The sequence below is a fragment of the Tenrec ecaudatus genome, chromosome 11, assembly GCF_050624435.1.
Source record: "Tenrec ecaudatus isolate mTenEca1 chromosome 11, mTenEca1.hap1, whole genome shotgun sequence".
NCBI lineage: Eukaryota > Metazoa > Chordata > Mammalia > Afrosoricida > Tenrecidae > Tenrec > Tenrec ecaudatus.
In genome coordinates this window covers 150,783,472-150,803,885 of record NC_134540.1, presented here as the reverse complement: position 1 = coordinate 150,803,885, position 20,414 = coordinate 150,783,472, and the positions used below count along the sequence as shown (strand labels likewise).

At 44.5% G+C, this 20,414-nt stretch overlaps 1 protein-coding gene across 1 annotated transcript in view; it reads left to right on the top strand.

Annotated features, from left to right (window-relative positions):
• The first annotated feature begins 723 nt into the window (after positions 1-723).
• The window catches only part of DCT (dopachrome tautomerase), a 52,961-nt gene continuing 33,270 nt past the window's right edge, over positions 724-20,414 (top strand). Inside the window, exons 1-5 of the mRNA XM_075562719.1 lie at positions 724-1,140; positions 10,595-10,894; positions 13,250-13,350; positions 13,475-13,641; positions 19,252-19,431. Coding sequence (XP_075418834.1) covers positions 774-1,140; positions 10,595-10,894; positions 13,250-13,350; positions 13,475-13,641; positions 19,252-19,431 — 1,115 coding nt within the window. The 5' untranslated portion in view covers positions 724-773. The remainder of the gene's footprint in view (positions 1,141-10,594; positions 10,895-13,249; positions 13,351-13,474; positions 13,642-19,251; positions 19,432-20,414) is intronic.

Sequence of the window (20,414 nt, the reverse complement as noted above, 5' to 3'; positions counted from 1 at the left end):
ATGTCTGACCGAACCCAAGGTTTCTTTATTTGTGAGGCTGGATGACCCCCTGCAGCGATCTCCCCAGCGCGTCAGTGAGCACTCACGAGTGAACTGTAGGCCGCCCTGCATGGTCCTCTGTGAAGGGCCTTTGATGGAGTTTTAACTGCTTCCATTGACTCCCTGGGAAGGCTTAGGTCACAAGCTTGGCGGGAGCACAGGAGCCCAGATAAAGACGATGGTTTTACCCTCTTGAAACAAAGCCAGAAACTCTATCTACTTCATTGTGCACTTTGGGTCATGTGCTAATGATGAGGCTTTTCCCAGTACTAATCCCCCTAATGAAGGCTTCTCCCAGCCCTTACATAAGCCCCACAAGGCCCCGTGGCTTGGCAGGCCCACCGCAGTAAAGGCAGCGCGGCATTTGGCTTTTGAACTGAGTTCAAGGCAATTAAAGTCAAGGAGAAAAGGAGCGGTTATAGACACAGCAGCGTAATCAGGAGTATGGCTGGAGTATTCTGTAAATTAACTCAATTAGACAAAGCCTGATTTAACCGAGGGGAGCCTGGTGAACAGCAGCTCGCTCATTAAATCTGGCTGCTTCTCATGGAATTTGCTTTACTTGTCTCAGACTTTGAACCACATAAAAGTGTGTGCGTGCCTGTGGACACGTGTGGATTCTGTGGTTTTTAAAGCTTGTTTGTATTGTTTTTAGAAGAGAAGAGGGATTGACGGCAAAAATAAGCCCCCCTCAATATTACCTCCGAAAGAAAGAAAGAAAGAGAACAAAGCGAATGCTCCAGAAGCTCAGAGTGGCGGAGAGAGAGAGAATTGGCGTGAGAGGAGATTCTCCTAGGTCTAAAGCCATGGGCCCTTTAACGTGGGGACTCATGCTCGCTTGCCTGGGCTGTGGGCTTCTGCCCTCGACTTGGGCTCAGTTTCCCCGGGTCTGCATGACAGTGGACAGCCTGGCATCCAAAGAGTGCTGTCCACCACTGGGCGTGGAGCCAGCCAATGTGTGCGGCTGGCAGGAAGGCCGGGGGCAGTGTAGAGAGGTTTCAGCTGACCTCAGGCCCTGGAGTGGCCCTTATGTCCTGCGGAACCGAGATGACCGAGAGCAGTGGCCCAGGAAGTTTTTCCAGCGGACCTGCAGGTGCACAGGTAAGAAGTCCCTGTGGGCAACCGTGGCCCACTCTCAGAGCTGTGGGGTGGGCCCCAAAGAGTCCCTTCTGGGGAAAAAGATGAAACTTTTCACAGAGACTAGGTTTTGAAAGTCAGGCCCAGTTTTGCTATTCTGCAGGAAGCAGATGGATTAAGGCTGATGTTCTAGTTATATGCTGCCCATGGTGTTCTCGTTATATTCGTGTAGCTAATTATGAACATGAAATAAATATGACATGGGCAAGCCTGATCATAAGAACCCTTGCCAACGCACTGTTGACTTGCTTCCTGGAAGCGATGCTAAAGGGCTCACAATCAACTTTGAAACTGGGAACAAGTCCTTTCAAGATCGGTTCGGATCCTTCTCCTTCTGTAATGGGTTTGCACTTGTTGAAGGAGTGGGTGAGGCTTGGCATTTGGAAGGAAGAAGACCAGGCCAAGGTTCTGAAGCCTCATCTCTGCATTTCTGATGATTGGAGCAGATCCCAGGTGGGGTCCATCAACTCATTAAAGGGCTGACTGGGATGTAATTTTGCTAACGTTGGCGAGAAGTGGCAAGGCACAGCTTCCTCAGTCAGCTGGGGAACGGATGGTTGTTAGTGTTTAAAAATGCTCCCTCTCCCCGCCGGCCCTCCCCACGCCCCAACACACACATTCTTTTTCACTCTGGTCCTGATGTGAATTAGACATTTAGAATTTCCTCACAGTGGCTCTCTTTCAGACCCTAGTCTCTTTTGGTACCCATTTCTTGGATGTCTCCTCTGGTTCCAAGCCTCTCTGACCCTGGCTTGATGCTCCTGCCTCAGCTCAGCAGTGGCACCAGTAGCCCCCCCAAAGCCCTTCAGAGCAGCTGGCTGCATACACCTTTGTTCCCGTCCAAACGTGTTTTTAACTTCTGTTCTCCCATGAGGCTGGAACATGGGAAAATGTTGAGTTACGTCCAGTTGTGTGGGGAGTACAACCAGAGTCCTCCTTAGAAGCCAGAATGGCAAGAAGTCATCTCACATAGTTTGGACATGTTATCACGAAGGACAAGTGTCTGGAGAAGGACTTCATGCTCGGGACAGTAGAAAACAAAACCAAACCAAACTCACCGCCAGTGAGCTCATGCAGACTCATAGTGACCCTATAGGACAGGTCGAACTGCCCCTGTGAGTTTCTGAGACAAACTCCTTACAGGAGAAGAAAGTCTCCCATTTCTCCCAAGGAGCTGGCTGGTGGTTTCAAATTGCTGACCTTGTAGTTAACAGCCCAATGAGTAACCACTGCACACCAGGGCTTGGAACAGTAGAAGGGCAATGAAAAGGAGCAAGACACTCAATAAGATGACACAGTGGCTGCAACAATGGACTCAAACAGACCAGGCTGAGGAGCGCTCAGGACCAGGAGCTATTTCATTCTACTGTAAATAGAGTTGTTATGCATCAGAACCAACTTGGTAGCTAATACCTACAAAGCTGTGAGTCCACAAACCCAACTGCTATCCAAAGGTTGGTGTTTTATAGCCACCAAGAGGTGCCTTAATGGCCCTGTTGATGCAGTGGGCTGCTTGGGTGTTAACAGGGAAGTCAGCAATTCAAAGCCACCAGATGCTTCATAGGGCAAAGATAAGGCTTTCAACTCGCATAAAGGTTTATAGTCTCAGAAATCCTCAGGGGGCAGTTCTGCCCTGTTCTGTAGGGTTGTTATGAGTCAAAATTAACTTGATGGCAGTGAATTTCCTTTTGAGAGACTCTTAAAGGAGCCCTCACAGTGTAGTAAATTACAGGTTGAATTGCTAACCCCAAGGCCAGCAGGTTGAAACTTCCAGCCATTCTGTAGGGGAAAGAGAAGGCTTTCTGCTCCTGTAAAGATTTACAGACTCAGAAACCCACAGGGGAAGCTGTACTTGTTAGAAGAGCCTGGTGGCACAGTGGTGTAAGTGGGGGTGTATGCGAGGATACGAATCACAAGGTCGGCAGTTCAAAACCACCAGGTATTCTTCACGAGAAAGATGATGTTTTCTATTCCCATAGAGTTACAGACCCAGAAACCCACAGGGGCAATTCTACCCTGCCCTATATGGTCTGTATGGTAGGGATTTGGGGTTTTGGTTGAGAGGCAGCTTGGAAATCAGGCTTGTTTCTACAGCCTCGAAACCCCTATGGAGCAGTTTCACTCTGCAAACACAAGGGCAAGGAGAATACGTGAAACGTAGGGTGTTAAAGTAGTTGTCAGTTGTTAATACAACATTTAAAATTTTTTTCTCAAAAATCTTACTTTAAAATCACTTTGTAGTCATGTTGCTAATTTTGTGATTGACTCTTGGGCCTCGTTTTGCCCTTGGCCAATAATATTATAACAGCATGCTGGGTATATACTGCTCACGTCTTCTATGTTCTTTAAGTATTTAATTCTCTTGCCATTGCCTCGCAGATTCTCATAGCTCTTCTGCCTAACGCGAAGCAGCAGGCCCATGTCAGCCGTGCTGCTGGAAATCACATTAACATGGTAACTGCTTCGTTGGTGACTCAAAACTACTTCCAGAATAATTATTTCCAGGTCAAGCAACGGTAAAGGCCCATGAGTTATAAAGATTGGGCATTTCCATTTCATCAAAGCCCAGGGCAGATGATTTTAGAAGTCAGATATAACTGTTAACTTATCACCACCTACTTTTCAATTTTTACCTGCTTAGCAAGTTCCTAAAGTAAGGTGGAGTGACAAAATAGACTAGTGAATAGTGGAATAGAAACAATTGCTACCTTTTTTTTTTTTTTTACTGAGTGTGTTATTCTGGGTACTTTAGAGAACAAATCCACAGAAACTCATGTATAAGAGAGAGTTTTATATAAAGGTTAAATGCACATCAAGAAAAGATCCCAATCCAGTACTGCCCAAGCTCACAAGTCCAACATTAACCTATTAACCCATATGTCGGACACCAGTCCATAAAGTCCTTCTCCATCTCACAAAACACACACTATGATGCCGACTGCAGGGGGGAAAGCCAAATCAGTGAACGTGTCAGCATCTCAGCACTTCCAGGGGTCTCCACACGGCTGCTCCAGAACCCAGGGCTACATTGGGGTAGGTCCATGTGCTTCTCCTCAGGGATGTCTTGCCGGAAGTGAGCCTTGCCAGCTGAAGCAGGGAACTGGCTAAGGCAGCTGCACCCTGGTCTGACCATCACAAAGCAAGAGACCAGAGAACTCAAAAGGCGAGGCTCACAATAAACATTAACTATTTCACTGAGGGACTGTTTAAATATAATCCTCTGGAAGTGAAAGAAATTTAGCACCACAGTATGCTCCTTTCTGAAAACATAAGGAAGGGACTCCCTGCTCTGTGCATCACAATGAGGAAGTAAATGCCTCAAAAGGACCAATCCAAACTCACTGCCATCTCATTGGTCTGGACACACAGCAAGTCCTGAGGACAGGGTTCAACTGCCCCACAGTTTCCTGCCCCGGGCTGCCATTTTTCCAGAAGTTGACTGCCACATCCCTCTTCTAAGAAGACACTGGTGGATTCAAACCATTGAATTTCTGGTTGGCAGGGAAGTGCTTACCCACTGAGCCATCCATGTGGCTTAACTATGAAGCAAGGTATGCACAAGTGTAATCGTGTTTACGTACTAATCTGTGATGAGCAAATTCATGAGTTCTCTATATCTTTGACGTTGTGGGGGACAGGTGAAACGGAGCACTGCAGATTGGATCATTTCAGAAGGCTCAGTGGGGCCTGTGCATATCTTACTTATTGGGTAGTCCAGCCTGGGTACCACTAGGGCTCTCCCAAGAAGGCAGTGGGCCAGGAATGGGACCACTGTCCTGTACGTGCAGGCTGTTAGGAGGGTTTAAGGAAGACCTGCTTGACTGCATGGTGTCTCAAGAAAGCCAGGGCCAGGACAACCCCTGGCTCTCAGCCCCAACTCTGATTCTTGTTCTGTTAGCCATTAGGGACTCCTCAGTTGTCTATTTCTTTGCATCTCAGGACACCTGACTGGAAAGTTATTTAATATCCACAATTCCGTGAGTCCTACCATGTCTCTGAACACAAGGCTCTGGCCCTTCGATTTATTCTCTCCCAATGATGAGTCGCCTGCTTTCCTAGGACAGTTTTTCCAGGTTAACATTTTTGCTCAATTAGAATTTAAACCTGACCTTCAGCCCCCAAACCATTCCCCGTTTGCAAGCCTGGACCACCCCTAAGGGTGGTCAAAATCCCTTGGGGAAGAGGTGTAGATTATCTTCTGGGCTTCCGACTACCTATGACTCTGAATTTTCTTAATTCATTGGTTAATTCAATCCTGTGGTTAACCCTGTAAGTAGAAATGAATACAAACGCTTGCAAAAAGAACTTGAAAAATGCTATGCTCGATTCTTTATTATTCTCTGTAGAACTACATTGGAACACAACCACCACCACATTATGCTGGAAGAGCTGTAAGGTCTCTCTCTCTGGGACTAGATTCCAGACTCGGTCCTTGGCTCCACGCGAGAAAGATTTCACGCCGAAGCCGGGCTCGTGATCCAAGTGAATTTAATGAAAGTTCAAAGAAGCATCAGGTTTTACGCGGCACCCATAGGATTCCTTTGACCATGCGGCCTGGCAGAGACTGCCCCAGGTCATGCAAGGATCTCTCTCCTCCCATGAAGACGACCAGACCACCCAAGCAAGACCCTCTCCCTCTCGGTTCCTGCCTTCTTAAGGGTTCCCGGGGGAGGCGTGGTGAACGACCCCAGGTCGCTCCCATTGACTGAATTGCAGTCACCTGGCCCAGGTGGGCTGCTCCAGGTGTAACGTCCATCTGAGCCCACTGGCGGGAAAATCCAGCTTTCCTATGCTGGCTCACCTGGACATGTGTAAATGGACTTCCCAATTCCCTAGGCTAAGCTACCTAACAGAGCAACATTTCAGGACACTTTGGCATAAGTCAGTTACCTTCCAAATCTTACCTGCCAGTTGACATTTATGAAAGCATGCCAGTTGCAGGTGTGTCTTCAGGCTTTTGAAAAGCTTGCACATTAAATAGGTTTTGAACAATTGGCTGAGAATTTCTTGTTGGTACAAGTGACTGAGTGCCTCCATTTTCCAATCTCTGAAATGGGGATAATGATTCAACCACACTTGTAAATTCCTTTTGAGCTCTGTAGATGAAAGGCCCTATGGGAGTATGAAGTATTGTTATTAAAATAATAGAATCTTTAATTAAAAGGAATAGGCTATTTAGAGCTACTTGTAAATGCGCTAATCGGTGGTCTTTAAGCTTATTTAGTCTAATAGTCTTCTGAGGTTGAGTTGATGTAGTTCATGTAGGAACGTGCAGTGTTTGCTTGCGTTCGCTGTCTCCATATTTACCCTGCTCATTAGCAGACACAGGACTCTGCCTTCTGACCTTTAATTCCTGCTCAAGGATACACTCAATGATAGATCAATTGGTATCACATGAGATTCCGCCACCCACCATTTTCTTATCAAGTTAAACACGAGGCTTTAAAATGGCATCGCTTCTCGTGCTTTGTTATTCCTGCTGCTATCAACAGCAGGGAAAATATCAGGGGGTAGGGGGAGAACCAGATGAGATTGATGTAAAATTCTACTGAAAGCACAGTTCCATCAAGTCAGTTCCAACTCATCCTGATCCTGTATCTGGTTTCTGAGCCTGTATATCTTTACAAGAAGCAACAGTCTCATCAGAACTCTGTTGTTGGGCTTTGTATTGTGAATTGAGGGAAGTTCTACAGAGCAATCCAGTTTCTATTTAACAAAGCAGATACAATTTATGTTACGTTATTGATTGCAATCCTCTGGGTAGCCTCACCCCCCCCCCCCACTTCCCCCACTGTTTCCCTTTTCCATTTCTCCTTCTTGCCCAAGCCTTCCTGTCTTCTGAACTTTGTCCTTGGGCAAATGCGGTACTTTTCATATAAAATGACTGAGACTGTTAAGGTGTGCGTACCTTTCTCTATTATTATTCACTTTATAGACCTGTCTATTGTTCAGCTGAAAATTAAGCCGCTGGTACAGACATGATACGTAAGACTCACAGTGTAGATGTGATACTTAGCCATAGTGTAGTGGTTAAACAATTCAGATATGGAAACTAATAATCTCAATATTATTTGATACATGGTGTCTAATAATGTATTAGTACAGCACCTAATATTGAACCTACTTTGCGGCAGGCACTAAAATAATGTTCTCTTTATATATTAAGGTCCTTGTTGTTCATAAAATCCTATACCGAGAGGTTAAACAGCTTGCTTAAACAGAGTTACTAAGCTTGCACTATATGGGGAAATGGGGAGCTAATAACAATGAGCAAAAGAATGAAGGAAACTTTCTAAAATTGATTGTGGTGATGCTTGGTCAACTCTTCTCGATGTGGATGACTATCGCCTTGTGTGGGACGTGAATTATATGCCAACAAACCTGTCGGTACCTTCAGGACCAGGGGTGTGAGGGGTGATACTGGGAGAGTAGAGGGTGAGTGGGTTGGAAAGGGGAAACCGATTACAAGGATCCACATGTGACCTCCTCCCTGGGAGATGGACGGCAGAGAAGGGGGAAGGGAGACGCCAGATAGGGCAAAATATGACAAAATAACAATCTATAAATTATCAAGGGCTCAGGAGGGAGGGGGAAGCGGGGAGGGAGGGGAAAAAAAAGAGGATCTGATGCAAAGGGCTTAAGTGGAGAGCAAATGCTTTGAAAATGATTAGGGGAAAGGATGTACAGATGTGCTTTATACAATTGATGTATGTATATGTATGGATTGTGATGAGTTGTATGAGCCCCTAATAAAATGTGTTTTGTTTTTTTTTAAAAAAAGAAGCAAGAGTACTACGGGAGCACAGAAGAGGGTACCTTTCACATTGACTGCCCTGTAGGGAGTAGGGGTTCAAGAAATTATTTGCTGAATGAGAGAGACTATTTGCTATTGCTGATGTTGTTCTTGTAAACCCCGAAGATTCATAATAAAAACACAGAAAAGTAAATCTTTGTTGAAAATAATGTAGTGTACAGCTCTTATCAGAATCCACTGCGTCAAGCACGTTTGTACATACGTTGCTATCGTGGTCAGAAAAGCGAATCTCAACAAGAGTCGATAACCTCAGTTTTCTTCTGCACAGTGACAGATGGATTTGAAACTTCCACCTTTCAGTTGGTAGTCCATCAATTCTTCTCAATTCCACCAGAGCTCCTTAAAGAGAGTACGGTCATCTTAAAACTCGCAGCTACAGCGTTGCTATGATTCCGAATTGACTCAATGACAGTGAGTCTATTAGATGGGGGTGTCGTGGGGTGCGAGCTGAACAACCAGGTGAACAGCGGCTTCCCCCAGGGAAAAGAGGGGGCTGTAAAGATATAGGTAACCCCAGACACCCATAGGGGCAGTTCTGCTCTGTCCTATGGGGCACTATGAGCTGGAATCAACTCAGTGGCAGCGAGTGTGGTTTTGGTTTGGATTCTGTAGTGCAGGAGCCCTGGCAGCGCTGTCACGGGTTATGTCCAGTTGGATGGCTGCCCTGACGTGTGGTCAACCCACTAGCTGCTCCTCAGGTGAAATATGAGACTCTCTGCTCCCCTAAAGATAGACAAAGACCCGGAAACCCTTAAGAGGAACACGTCTTATGAGACACTCCAAGGCTGTGGGGTTTGGGTAGCATAGTGGGTTACATGTTGGGCTGCTAACCCCAAGGTCAGCAGTTCAAACCCACCAGCCTCTCTGAGGGAGGACGATGAAATGGTTCTTGGAGATATGTATACCTCAGAAACCCAACGGGGCAGTCCTACTCTCTCCGATAGTGTTACCGTGAGTCAGAATCAATTTGATGACCTGGAGTTTCATTTGGTGTGACATATTATTTTAAAGGACATTTTCTTTCATGAAAAAATCCATCAGGCAAATAGAAAGAGACACCTGTGTGCTTTCTTCCCATAGTACAAAGGCTAAGAAGCCCTGGTGGCGTAGTGGTTATGTATTGAGCTACTAAGCTGTGCACTTCAAAACATTGCAGCCTAAGAGACCCTCTGGGCCGCTTCTGCTCTGTTATGTTGGGTCACCATGAGTCACAAGTTGACCCAGCAGCACCCAACAGCAAAGACTCACGTTGTACTAGGCTAACACAGGCTGGACCGAGAGGAGTGCATCGTGCGGAGCACACTGCAGGGATAGCTGACACAGAACCAGGGGAGACCCAAAGGACTCAACATTCAACTTAAAAGAAGTGCAGGGCACTGCCGGCAAAGCGAGAGACGAGAGAGCAAAAGGGTCCTAGGCAAATGAATAACAAGTAAAAAGACGTGAGTGTATGTGGAAGAGGACAAGGAAGAGAAAGAGGAGGAGGAGGAGGAGGAGGAGGAGGAGAGCAATTAACTGCTTTTTCAAAGTCCCTTTAAACCTCTAGGAGCCCTGGTGGTATAGTGACTACAGGTTAGGCTTCAATCGCATGGTCAGCAGTTCAAAACCACCAGCCTCTTCACAGGAGACACACAGTCTTGGATCCCCCATAGTGGGGTCATTGTGAGTCAGTGTTGACTTGATGGCAGCGAATTTGGGTTTGGGGTTTTTAAATCCTCTGGCAGATAAGCATTATCACCCCAACTTTGTTTCAAAGCTTTGCTCTAAAAATACTAGAAAGTTTTGCTTTTTAACTTATTACTATCTAAGTAATGAGGAGCTGGTCCTCCCAAAATGTGTAATCAAGAAGGCCAAGATGGGATATGTGAAGGGCAAGTTAAAATAATTAGCAATCCAGACACTAATCAGAGCGATGCTTGGTGTTTGAGATTCTGGTAGCCACACCATTTTGCTTCAATGATAAAATCAAGGCATTTGTGCTGTTGATAAGAAACGTTGTAGTGATTTACTTCCTGCCCCCCTGGCAGCTCATTCACCTATGTAGCTTGGCAGCCTCCATTGATGTTTGTCTTAGCTCTGTCTCATTTGTGAATCAAATCAGATAGTTTATGTTAGATTTCACCTAAATTTCCCGATACCAGCTCATTTACTTATGTGCTGAGTGTATATTTCAGCACTTTGACCCTTTGCAGAGATAGACCAAAAGGAGCCCTGGCGATCTAGTAGGCTACACATTGGGCTGCTAATTATAAGGTCATTAGTTTGATTCCAGAATAGGCTTCTTGGTAGAAAGATGAGGCTCTCTGCTCACATAATGATCTACAGCCTTGTAAATCCAAAGGGAAGTTCTATTTTGTCCTGTAGTATCACTATGAGTCAGAGTTGACTCGGGATGGCAGTGGTTTTCGGTTTGGGTTTGGAAATAAGGCACGATGACTCCTAAAAAAGAGAGAAGGGGACGGAACTTCACTCTTTGCTCTCTGTAGCCCGTTCCTCTCTTCCCTCCTACAACATTCTGGTTGAAACTCACAAACTTATTTTAAAAATACATCGGAACTTTAAAATCATCCTTCTCTATCTTTTTTCCTTTTTTTTAATAACTAGGAAACTTCGCTGGTTATAACTGTGGAGACTGCAGGTTTGGTTGGACTGGCCCCAACTGTGATCAGAAGAAACCACCCGTTATTCGGAAAAATATTCATTCGTTGACGCCTCAGGAGAGAGAGCAGTTTCTGAGTGCCTTAGACCTGTCCAAGAAGACCACGCACCCGGACTATGTGATCACCACCCAGCACTGGCTGGGCCTGCTCGGGCCCAATGGAACCCAGCCACAAATTACTAACTGCAGCGTTTATGACTACTTTGTGTGGCTCCATTATTATTCTGTCAGAGATACGTTATTAGGTGGGTCCCCCCCCTTCCCCCCCCCACCTTATGGCTTAGGGTATGAAATTTACCTTTGGGGCTGTGGGAGGTGAGAATTTAATTTCAGACAAGTTAATTAACAAGACAGAAACCTGAAGGGAGTGTTAGGTTCATGAAAGTCACGGAATGATGACATACTGCCCAGCCTTAGAATGCAGCAGTCTCTCCCTGTACATGGCAGACCCTTTAAATCGGTCTTTGCTCTTATTTGTGTTCTTGGTTCCAAGTTTAAACTGGTACCTCTGAAGCGATTACTCCTCAAAGGCAAAAGTTGGTCAAGTGGAAGGGAATGCATTCTGATTCCAGAGGAGAACATTCCTGAATCTGGTCAGAGAGGCCCTCTGTGAATGTCTCTTCATATCAGAGGGATTAAGGGAGCATGTACCAAAGCACTTGAACATTCTTGGTGCCAAGTGAGACTGTGTCTGGAGCGTGTATCCAGCTAACCCTTTGGGCTTGCAGGTGATCCTTTGCGGTACCCAGGCCCTGCTGGGAATTCTCAGGCATCTTAGCGACTTGGAGTGATGCAAGTGGTCATGCATTCAGTTGCTAACGGATCAGTTGAGTATTTGAGTATGCCCAGAGGTGTCCCAAAGAAGGGCCTGACAATCTACTTCCTAATTCTCAGCCAATGTAGGCCAGGTAGGGCTGGTATGAGGTCAACTGAATTTTGTCAAGGCGAAGTATAAGCTGAGTAATGCCGAGTTCCTCCTGTTGGGTCTTTGGATCACACTGAAGTCAGGTATTTGAGAAAAGGCTATTTGGAGAGTCAGCCTTATAGAATGTGGGGCCCAAGCAGAACAAGGAAAAGGGGTTGTGTTCCTTATCAGCTCATTAGCCAACCAAGCAAGAGTCCCAAGGTCAGCAGTGAGAAAAGCCCGAGCCCGCTCGGTGGGAAAAAGACAAGGCTCTCCATTCCCATGAAGAGTTACAGTCTTGGAAACCCACGGGAGCTTTTCTCCCCTGTCCTACAGGGTCACCATGAGCCAGCAGTGCCTCGATGCAGTGTTTGGGCTTGGGGGTTTGAACCAAGCAGGTCAGATTGTGTCCTATCTTTCCAGTCTGGACACATGTTAATTCCTGTTTGCTCCAGGTAGATGCGAATCCATTCTAGATTTTTACTGGAGTGGTTCTGAATCCTGGGCAGAAGCTGCAATGATCCTCACATTCGGAGGCCTGTGCTGGGGCCTGGGCGAGAGGGAAGACATAGAAGTTGCTTTGAATAGAGAGGGTTTCCATTAAGAATGGTCTGTCCTTGGGCCTATCACCCGCTTCCCATCACTCGAGTTTTCCTCAGTATTTTGTTTTGAGAATTTTAAACTTTGTTCTGGATTAAAAAAAAAAAAAAGACGTAGCCAAAAGCAATGACAGCAGTTCTTTTCTCAACTTCTCAACATGAGTCTTTTGAAACCTTGCCTCACAGGTAAGCATCTGTCTTTCTTTATCGACAGATAAGGAGGCTCTTCTGGCTATAAAGCTTTATAGCTTTCCTGTCATTACGCTGAGGAAATTTTGCTTTATGAGAGGGTAGCCTCTCAAGAGGAAAAGAAAACTATAGTTTCTGGACGTATCTAGGAATTAAATTTATATTCATGTCTGTTCAGCCTTCTGAAGTTATTATAGGCACTTTGAAAAAGAACTAAAGTTAGCTGAAGTTTCTACAGAACCATCCAAAGCTGTTATGAAAGGGCGAAGAAGGATGGAACGGGCAGTAAGAAGGTCAGTAAATTGCCCAAAGCTTTTCACTAAAATTGGCAGTTCCAGTGGCCAGCCAAATTGGTTTCAACCTATTTTTCGCTCCTCTGGTCTCAGCGACCATGCTTGTCAGCTAGTAGTTATAACTGATTGATGGGTGAGGCAAGCACCATGGAAGCTCTTTTTGGTATATACATACTGCATCCGAATTAAGTACAGTTGAAATCGCCATATTATTAATTAATCTTTCATAAATCTGTGTGTGTAGGGATGAGGTGAGGAAACTTCTTTTAAAACTAACTGTTTAGGTTAGGTCTTAGTGATCTACTCTTTGGGCAATCTATTGCGTCTTAATGAGTTATTGCTTAAAAACGGAATCTATAACAGGGGCTCCTAACGCAGAATGCGACCTGGGAGTGACTGCAGAAAGCCAATCTGTTGACCGTGAAGGAGGGTTTATCTGGAGAGTGTTACCTGCGTCTGAAATGGCTTTGTTGTTTTCAAGGAGATTGCCATTTATGTTTTTTATTGCGACCACATGAACTTATTGACGAGATAGACACATACCTGTCTTTTTAAAATTTGCCATTAAAAAAAAAAGGGATTCTGTGACTTCAACGCTTTTTCCCATTGTCTTAGGACCAGGGCGTCCATTTAAGGCCATAGATTTCTCACACCAAGGACCTGCCTTCGTTACCTGGCACCGGCACCATTTGTTATTGTTGGAAAGAGATCTCCAGGTTGGTAAACAGTATGCATTTAATTACGTTAAACTTGCTAGAAACGGGCTTAAGACCATGATGGGCTTTGCCTGCTGTACGCGGCAGCATGGGCTAAGTAATTTGATGCGCCCTTTGCTTTCAGCGGCTGACTGGCAACGAGTCCTTTGCTTTGCCCTATTGGAACTTCGCCACCGGGAGAAACGAGTGTGATGTGTGTACAGACCAGCTCTTCGGGGCAGCCAGGCAAGATGATCCGACGCTGATTAGTCAGCACTCACGGTTCTCCAGCTGGGAAATTGTCTGTAATAGGTAATGGTGAATGTCCCCGCAATGGACACCCAGAGACCCCATTTCCTATCTTTCCTTTTTCATGGTGGCAAATACATTGGTTGTAAGATAGCTGCCATTTCAACAATCTTTACATGTACAGTTCAGTATACGTGTCATTGTATTCATCTTGCTGTTTAACCATCATCGTTATCTATCCCAGTATTGTACCATCCCCCCCGGAGAAATTTAGGACTTTGTACCCCTGTAAAGAATTACAGTCTTAGAAACCCACAGGGGCAGTTCTACCCTGTCCTGTAGGGTCACTATGAGTCAGACTTGACTCAATGACAGCGAGGGGTTTTTCTTCAGTATTGTACCATCATCTTTCACGGGAGCTTAATGTCCCCCAAGATTGAGTTCCCCTGTCTCTCACCTGGCTGCTCATCTCTGGTTTTGTTGTAGACGAGAAAAGAGACCCCAAATCTCACATACAAGTGATGAAACCACATTTATTCAATCTTACACAAGACAAATAATATCATCTGGATGAGGATGATATCAGCAGGAGACCGTCATGACATCTAAAGATTTACAGAAATACCACCATTTAAATAGGACACGGAGTACAAGAGAATCTGTCATGAGTGACTGGCAGCAGATCATAGTGGGACTGCTTGGGGGGCCGGGGGAGGGTGTGGGGTGGTGGGGGGAGGGACCATGATTTGGATTCATGCATATTCTAGGTAGAAATGCTCCCAAGATTGGTTCTGGGCCCTCTGACCAAGGCAGTCAGGATATGACTTAGGATCATGCAGACCCTAGGATCCCAAATTCTACCAGGGCCTTACTCAGGCATGTCTGTAATGGCTAGGATCCCTGCCCTGGCCTTTCTAGGGAAGTGATAGCCATCCAGTTCTAATGTACTCTTCCTGAGGGCAAATCGATCCACAGTGCTGATCGATGGCAGAATGAATTTGATGGAGGCAAACGCTCATTGAAGACTCAAACATGGATTTAAGGCTTTCACAGTAAACAATAGCCTTTGGCAGTCCTCATGCTCAGAATTTAAACTCTGATACAGTAACTTTGGGCCCTACATTTTAGATATTTCATGTAAATAGGAGCACATAATATTTGTCAATTTGTGACTGGTTTATTTCACTCAACATAATGCTTTGGAAGCCAGAGATGGTTTTCTTGTCCCTTAGTGAGTCAAATGGAGGAATCACTTTATGTTTCTAATTCTAACACATTCTGTTTACATATGTATACATACATATATATTTATAAATCATTTTATTGGGGGCTCTTACAGCTCTTATAACAATCTCTCCATCAATTGTATCAAGTGCATTTGGACATATGTTCCCAGCATCATTTTCAAAACACTTTCTTTCTACTTGAGTCCTGTTTTTCCTTCCTCCTACCCTCATTAACCCTATATAATTTATAATAATTTATAAATTATTATTGTTTTTATATCTTACATTGTCTCCCTTCACCCATGTTTCTGTTGTTCATCCCCCTGGGGAGGCATGTTATTATGTCAATTTTGTGATCGGTTTCCCCTTTCTCCCCGTCAGCCCCCACCTTCCTCTTACCTTCGTGGTATCATGACTCCTGAGGTATTTCTCTGTCCTGGATTCTGTGTGTCCAGAGCTCTTAGCTGTACCAGTGTACATGCTGGATTAGTAAGGTAAAAGTGGTTCATCAGGGGGCGGGGGTGGGGAACATTAAAGAACTAGAGGAATGTTGTGTTTAGTCAGTGCTATACTGCACTCTGACTAACTCATCCCTTCCTTGTGACCCTTCTGTGAGGGGATGTCCAATTGTCTACAGATGGACTTTGGGTCTCTACTTTGACCCTACTTATTTGAACTGGTATGATTGTCTGGGTCATCTGATGTCTGATACATGATACTGTTGACATCTCATGAACACACAGGCTGCTGTGCATCTTCCATGTGGGTTATGTTGCTTCCCTGCTAGATGGCTGCTTGTTTAACTATAAGCCTTTAAGACTCCAGATGCTATATCTTTTAATAGCCCCGCAGCTTTCTTTACCACATTTGTTTATGCACCTATTTTGTCTTCAGCAATTGTTTCAGGAAAGTGAGCATCACAGAAGGCTAAGTTATTAGAACAAAGTGTTCTTGCATTGAGGGAGTACTTGAGTAGAGGCCCAATGCCCATCTGCTTTCTTAATACTTAACATATAAATGTCTGCACAGAGGTCTATATCCCTATTATATATGACTATATTTACAGATGTACATGCCTACATTCATACCTCTACAAGTGTCTCTCGACTCCTTGGTTTTTTCCTGCATTTCTTTTTACTTTCCTCCTGTCTCACTATTGGGTTCAGCCTTCATTCGGCTCTAAGTAATTCCTTTAGGCTACATTGCCCTTCATGGAACCCCAGCAGGTATTCTACATCTCCTCACCATTGATTCTGGCTGCCTCCATGTTCTCTGGTCCTTGGGTTTGTTGACTCCCCCTCCCTTTCCCCTAGCTCCCCCTCTCCCTGTCCCCCCAGAACTGCTGATCCCATTGTTTTTGCCTCCGAATTGTTTATCTTGCCTATCTTATATAGACAGCCATGAAAAAGAAGAAGAAGAAGAAGAAGGGGCCTATACAGTTCCAGGTCTGTCTGCTGACCCTTAGCTATGTTTTCCAATTGTGTCTGATGAGGGGCCATAGCCTGCCCTCCGAGTCTGAAGTCTATTTTGGGGATTCCACTGGGACCTTTGTTGCTTTGCTCCCCTTGCTGCTCTGTTGCACTCCCTTCAGGTTTTGCCCTGGTGTGTGTCGGTGGGGGGAGGGGTGTCGCACTAGGCACAAATTCCATACTGTGTCTCCAGTGCTGTCCCCTGCAGCATTGTGGGTCAGGGAGGGGACATTGGGTTTGGTAGTGGGCAGGACCTACAGTCCTGTGGTGTCTTGACTCCTCTGAGCAGGAGTGTCATCCTCAGGGCTTGGTGGGCCAGGAAATGGTTCTCTCTCTCTCTCTCTTTTTCCTTCATAGTTTGCTCTGGTCTGGGCAGACCCACCACTCTCCCAGGGCTGTATCTTCAGTGCTGTCCCCTGTAGTGCAATCTTCTGGGGAGGGGTCGATATAGCTGAGACTGGGGCCGGCCCCACAGACCTCTGTTATACATTTTTTAAAATGCCTTTCCCATGGATGGTGGGATTTATGAAAAGTTAAGTGCTTCAATTTAAAAAAAGCAAATGTATCAAAAATCACTTTTGTGAATTAAATATGTTTGGTCATCCTTTTGCGATCAATTGCTTTAAAAATAGAAGTACTTGCATACAAACAATGCTTGTTTAGCATTACTGAGCTAAGGTCAATGAATGTGGTCCTTCTAGCCATGGTTCTTTCTAGGATGTTTTATGGTTCGGGATTCTGCATGCCTGTGGTTATGGTCTCAGATGCAGAGGAAGAGGGTGAGAGTATGAGGTGGTAGCACATCCGTCTCGGGTGGAAGGAACAACTTGTGGGAAGCTTGAACATTTTTCTGGGAGCAGTTTGATGCAGCTAGACCATATTGGTGGTTGCGGGAAGAGCTCTGTGGAGCAGGAGAGGATGACCTCTGACATACTAAGTGAGAAGGAAGCTTGAAGACACCTGCAGCCCTTAAAGAGTTCTATGCGCCAAGACTTTTTCCCAGGTACACATTGGAGAAAAATATCCCAAGGGTGTCCTTTACCACCTATTCTCCCTTTTTCTTTAGCTTGCTATCATCTTTTTTCTGACTATAGTATCATTTTAGATGACAGTTTACGCAACAAATTAATTTCCCTACCAGTAATTTACACACAATTTGGCTACACCCCCTGATCCCCCTCGCCACCTATCCCATTTCCATTCTCTTCCATCCCCCCAGTTCCACTGAACCTCCTGGCCCTCTCAACTTTATTTCTGGACAAGCATTGCTCGTTTGATAGTTGATTAATTGCTCTTAATCAAGGGCAACATAACCGAGAAAAATCACTGAAACCTGAATGAAAGCTGAGCATGAAAGAGGAAAGCAAAAGGAAATAGAGCAAAGAACTAGGAGGCTAAGGGCATTTAGAGGGTATTTATATATGTATAGACATGTACATATATAAATATATTTATATGTTATATTGGGGAATAGATCTACGTGTATCTATTTATAGGTTTAGTATTAAGGTAGCAGATGGACATTGGGCCTCCACTCAAGTACTCTCTTAATGCAAGAATACTTTGTTCTATTAAATTGGCACTCCACAATGCTCACCTTCCAACATGATCACTGAAGACAAAGGTGTAAAGAATGTGGTAAAGAAAATTGATGGTGCCCGGCTATTAAAAGTATAGCATCTGGGGTCTTAAAGGCTTGAAGGTAAACAAGCGGCTTCTGTAACTCAGAAGCAACAAAGCCCTCATGGATGAAGTACACCAGCCTACGTGATCATAAGGTGGTGAAGGAATCAGGTATCAAAGAATCAGGCATCAAAGAATAAAAAAATCATACCACTGTGAAGGAGGGGGAGTGCAGATCGGGGAACCAAAGCCCATCTGTAGGCAACTGGACATCCCCTTACAAAAGGATCTCAGGGAGGAGACGAGCCAGTCAGGGTGCAGTGTAGCAACAATAAACCATACAACTTTCCTCTAATTCCTAAATGTCCCCCCCCACTATCACCTTACAAATCTGGCTAGACCAGAGGATGTACACTGGTACAGATAGGAACCAGAAACACAAGGAATCTAGGACAGATGATCCCTTCAGAACCAGTGGTGAAAATGGCAATACTGGGAGGGTGGCAGGAAGGTGGGGTAGAAAGGGGGAGTTGATTATAAGGATCTACATATAACCTCCTCCCTAGGGGGATGGACAACAGAAAAGTAGGTGGGGGAGACCCCAGACAGTGTAAGATATGACAAAATAATAATTTATAAATTATCAAGGGTACATGAGGGAGAGGGGAGCTGGGAGGAAGGGCAAAAAATGAAGAACTGATACCAAGGGCCCAAGTAGAAAGCAAATGTTTTGAGAATGATGAGGGCAACAAATGACAAATGTACTTGACATACAATGGATTGTGATAAGAGTTGTATGAGTCCCCAATAAAATGATTATAAACAAACAAACAAAATAAACAAAAAAGAAGCCTACCCTCCCAAGTTATTGTTGATTCCCTAAGTCTATCTATTATTTTGCTGAAAAGAGACCTCTGGGAGTGGCTTCCAGTTCAGCTTAAAAAGATGTTTGGTCACTATTTTAGAATGGGCACAATAAGGATCTCTTCCAGTCAATTGACTAAACAGTTGTCTTCCAAATTTCTTGGCGTAGATGAGTGAGTACTTACAGTGATTTATCAGCTTGTTGAAACTTTTCAGTTGGCACTCCGTCAATTCCTGGAGCCCTTCTTCTATTCTTATAATGAATGGTTAATTATTTGTATTTATGCATATTTTCATATTTGACCCGTTAATGTTTTTGAAGCTCCACAATCCACAATTACCTTGGGGGATGAGAATCTTATCAATTTTTAAAATGCATGGGAATGTGATACAATTTTCCTGTGGCTATGATTGCAGTTGATTTTCTTGGCCCAAAGTGATGATGCTCTCTGTGATTAAGACGTGTTGCTTTTCAATCTTACAAATCTCAGCTTGGATGACTACAATAACCGGGTCACCCTGTGTAACGGAACCTATGAAGGCTTGCTGAGAAGGAACCAAATGGGACGAGACAACGTGAAACTGCCAACCTTAAAAGACATACAAGATTGTTTGTCCCTCAATATGTTTGACTATCCTCCTTTCTTCCGGAATTCTAACTTCAGCTTCAGGTCGGTGTCCCAAGGTCTGCTATACTGGAAAGTTACCATTCTTTTAGCTTTTCATGCTTTGGTTATGGACAAGGAGGAATCCAGATCCTGAGGGACAAAGCTGAGTACTGGGGAAGGATATAATTAAAAAAAAACAAAACATTATGGTAGGGGATAGTAAGAAAGGTTAATGATAAGGGATTCATTCATGTTGCATTGATGTTGACTCATATTGATCCAATCAGACAGGGTAGAATGCCCCTGTGAGTTTCAGAAACTATGATTCTTAACAGGAGTAGAAAACCCCATCTTTCTCCCATACAGAGGTGGTTGGTTTGGAACCACTGACCTTGTGAATCGCAGCCAAACACATACCCACGACACCACCAGGGCTCCCTTCAGGATTAGTGTTAGGAAAACATTGGTGTTCCCAGGTGTTATAAAGAGTTTTCTTGGCTACAAAATATTTCTTCTCCTCCAAAAGGTAGGAGGTTAATGTCAACCATATGTGATTTGGAAGAAAACCCTGGTAAGATGCTTCCGAAAACCCATCCATTATTTACCTAAAACTCAATAAAATAAAATAAAAAGAAAGAAAGAGGAAGGAAGAATGAAAGAAAAAAGATTTTGTCATTGGGAACACTATGGAGCACAGTTTAACTCTGACCCACAGGGCCTGTCATGAGTCAGGATCAACTCAATGGGAAGTGGTGACTAGCACCCGCCCCCACACCCTGCAGAAGGTCCTCATCTGGCAATAAAGGCAGAAATTAAGGTAACTAAGGAATTGAGTATTATACCATATACAAAAGAGTTAAAATTCAATTGAGCAGATGCAGAATCAGTACTGTTAAGAGCTCCCTCCCGTTACTCCAGATCATAATTAAAGACTGAGTCTACTACTTTTTAATTAATTAGTTCTGGTAGACTTGCCCACATCTCTATTCAATGTCACATTAAAATCCCATTGACAGATAATTTGGTCTACCAAGCAATAAGGAAGA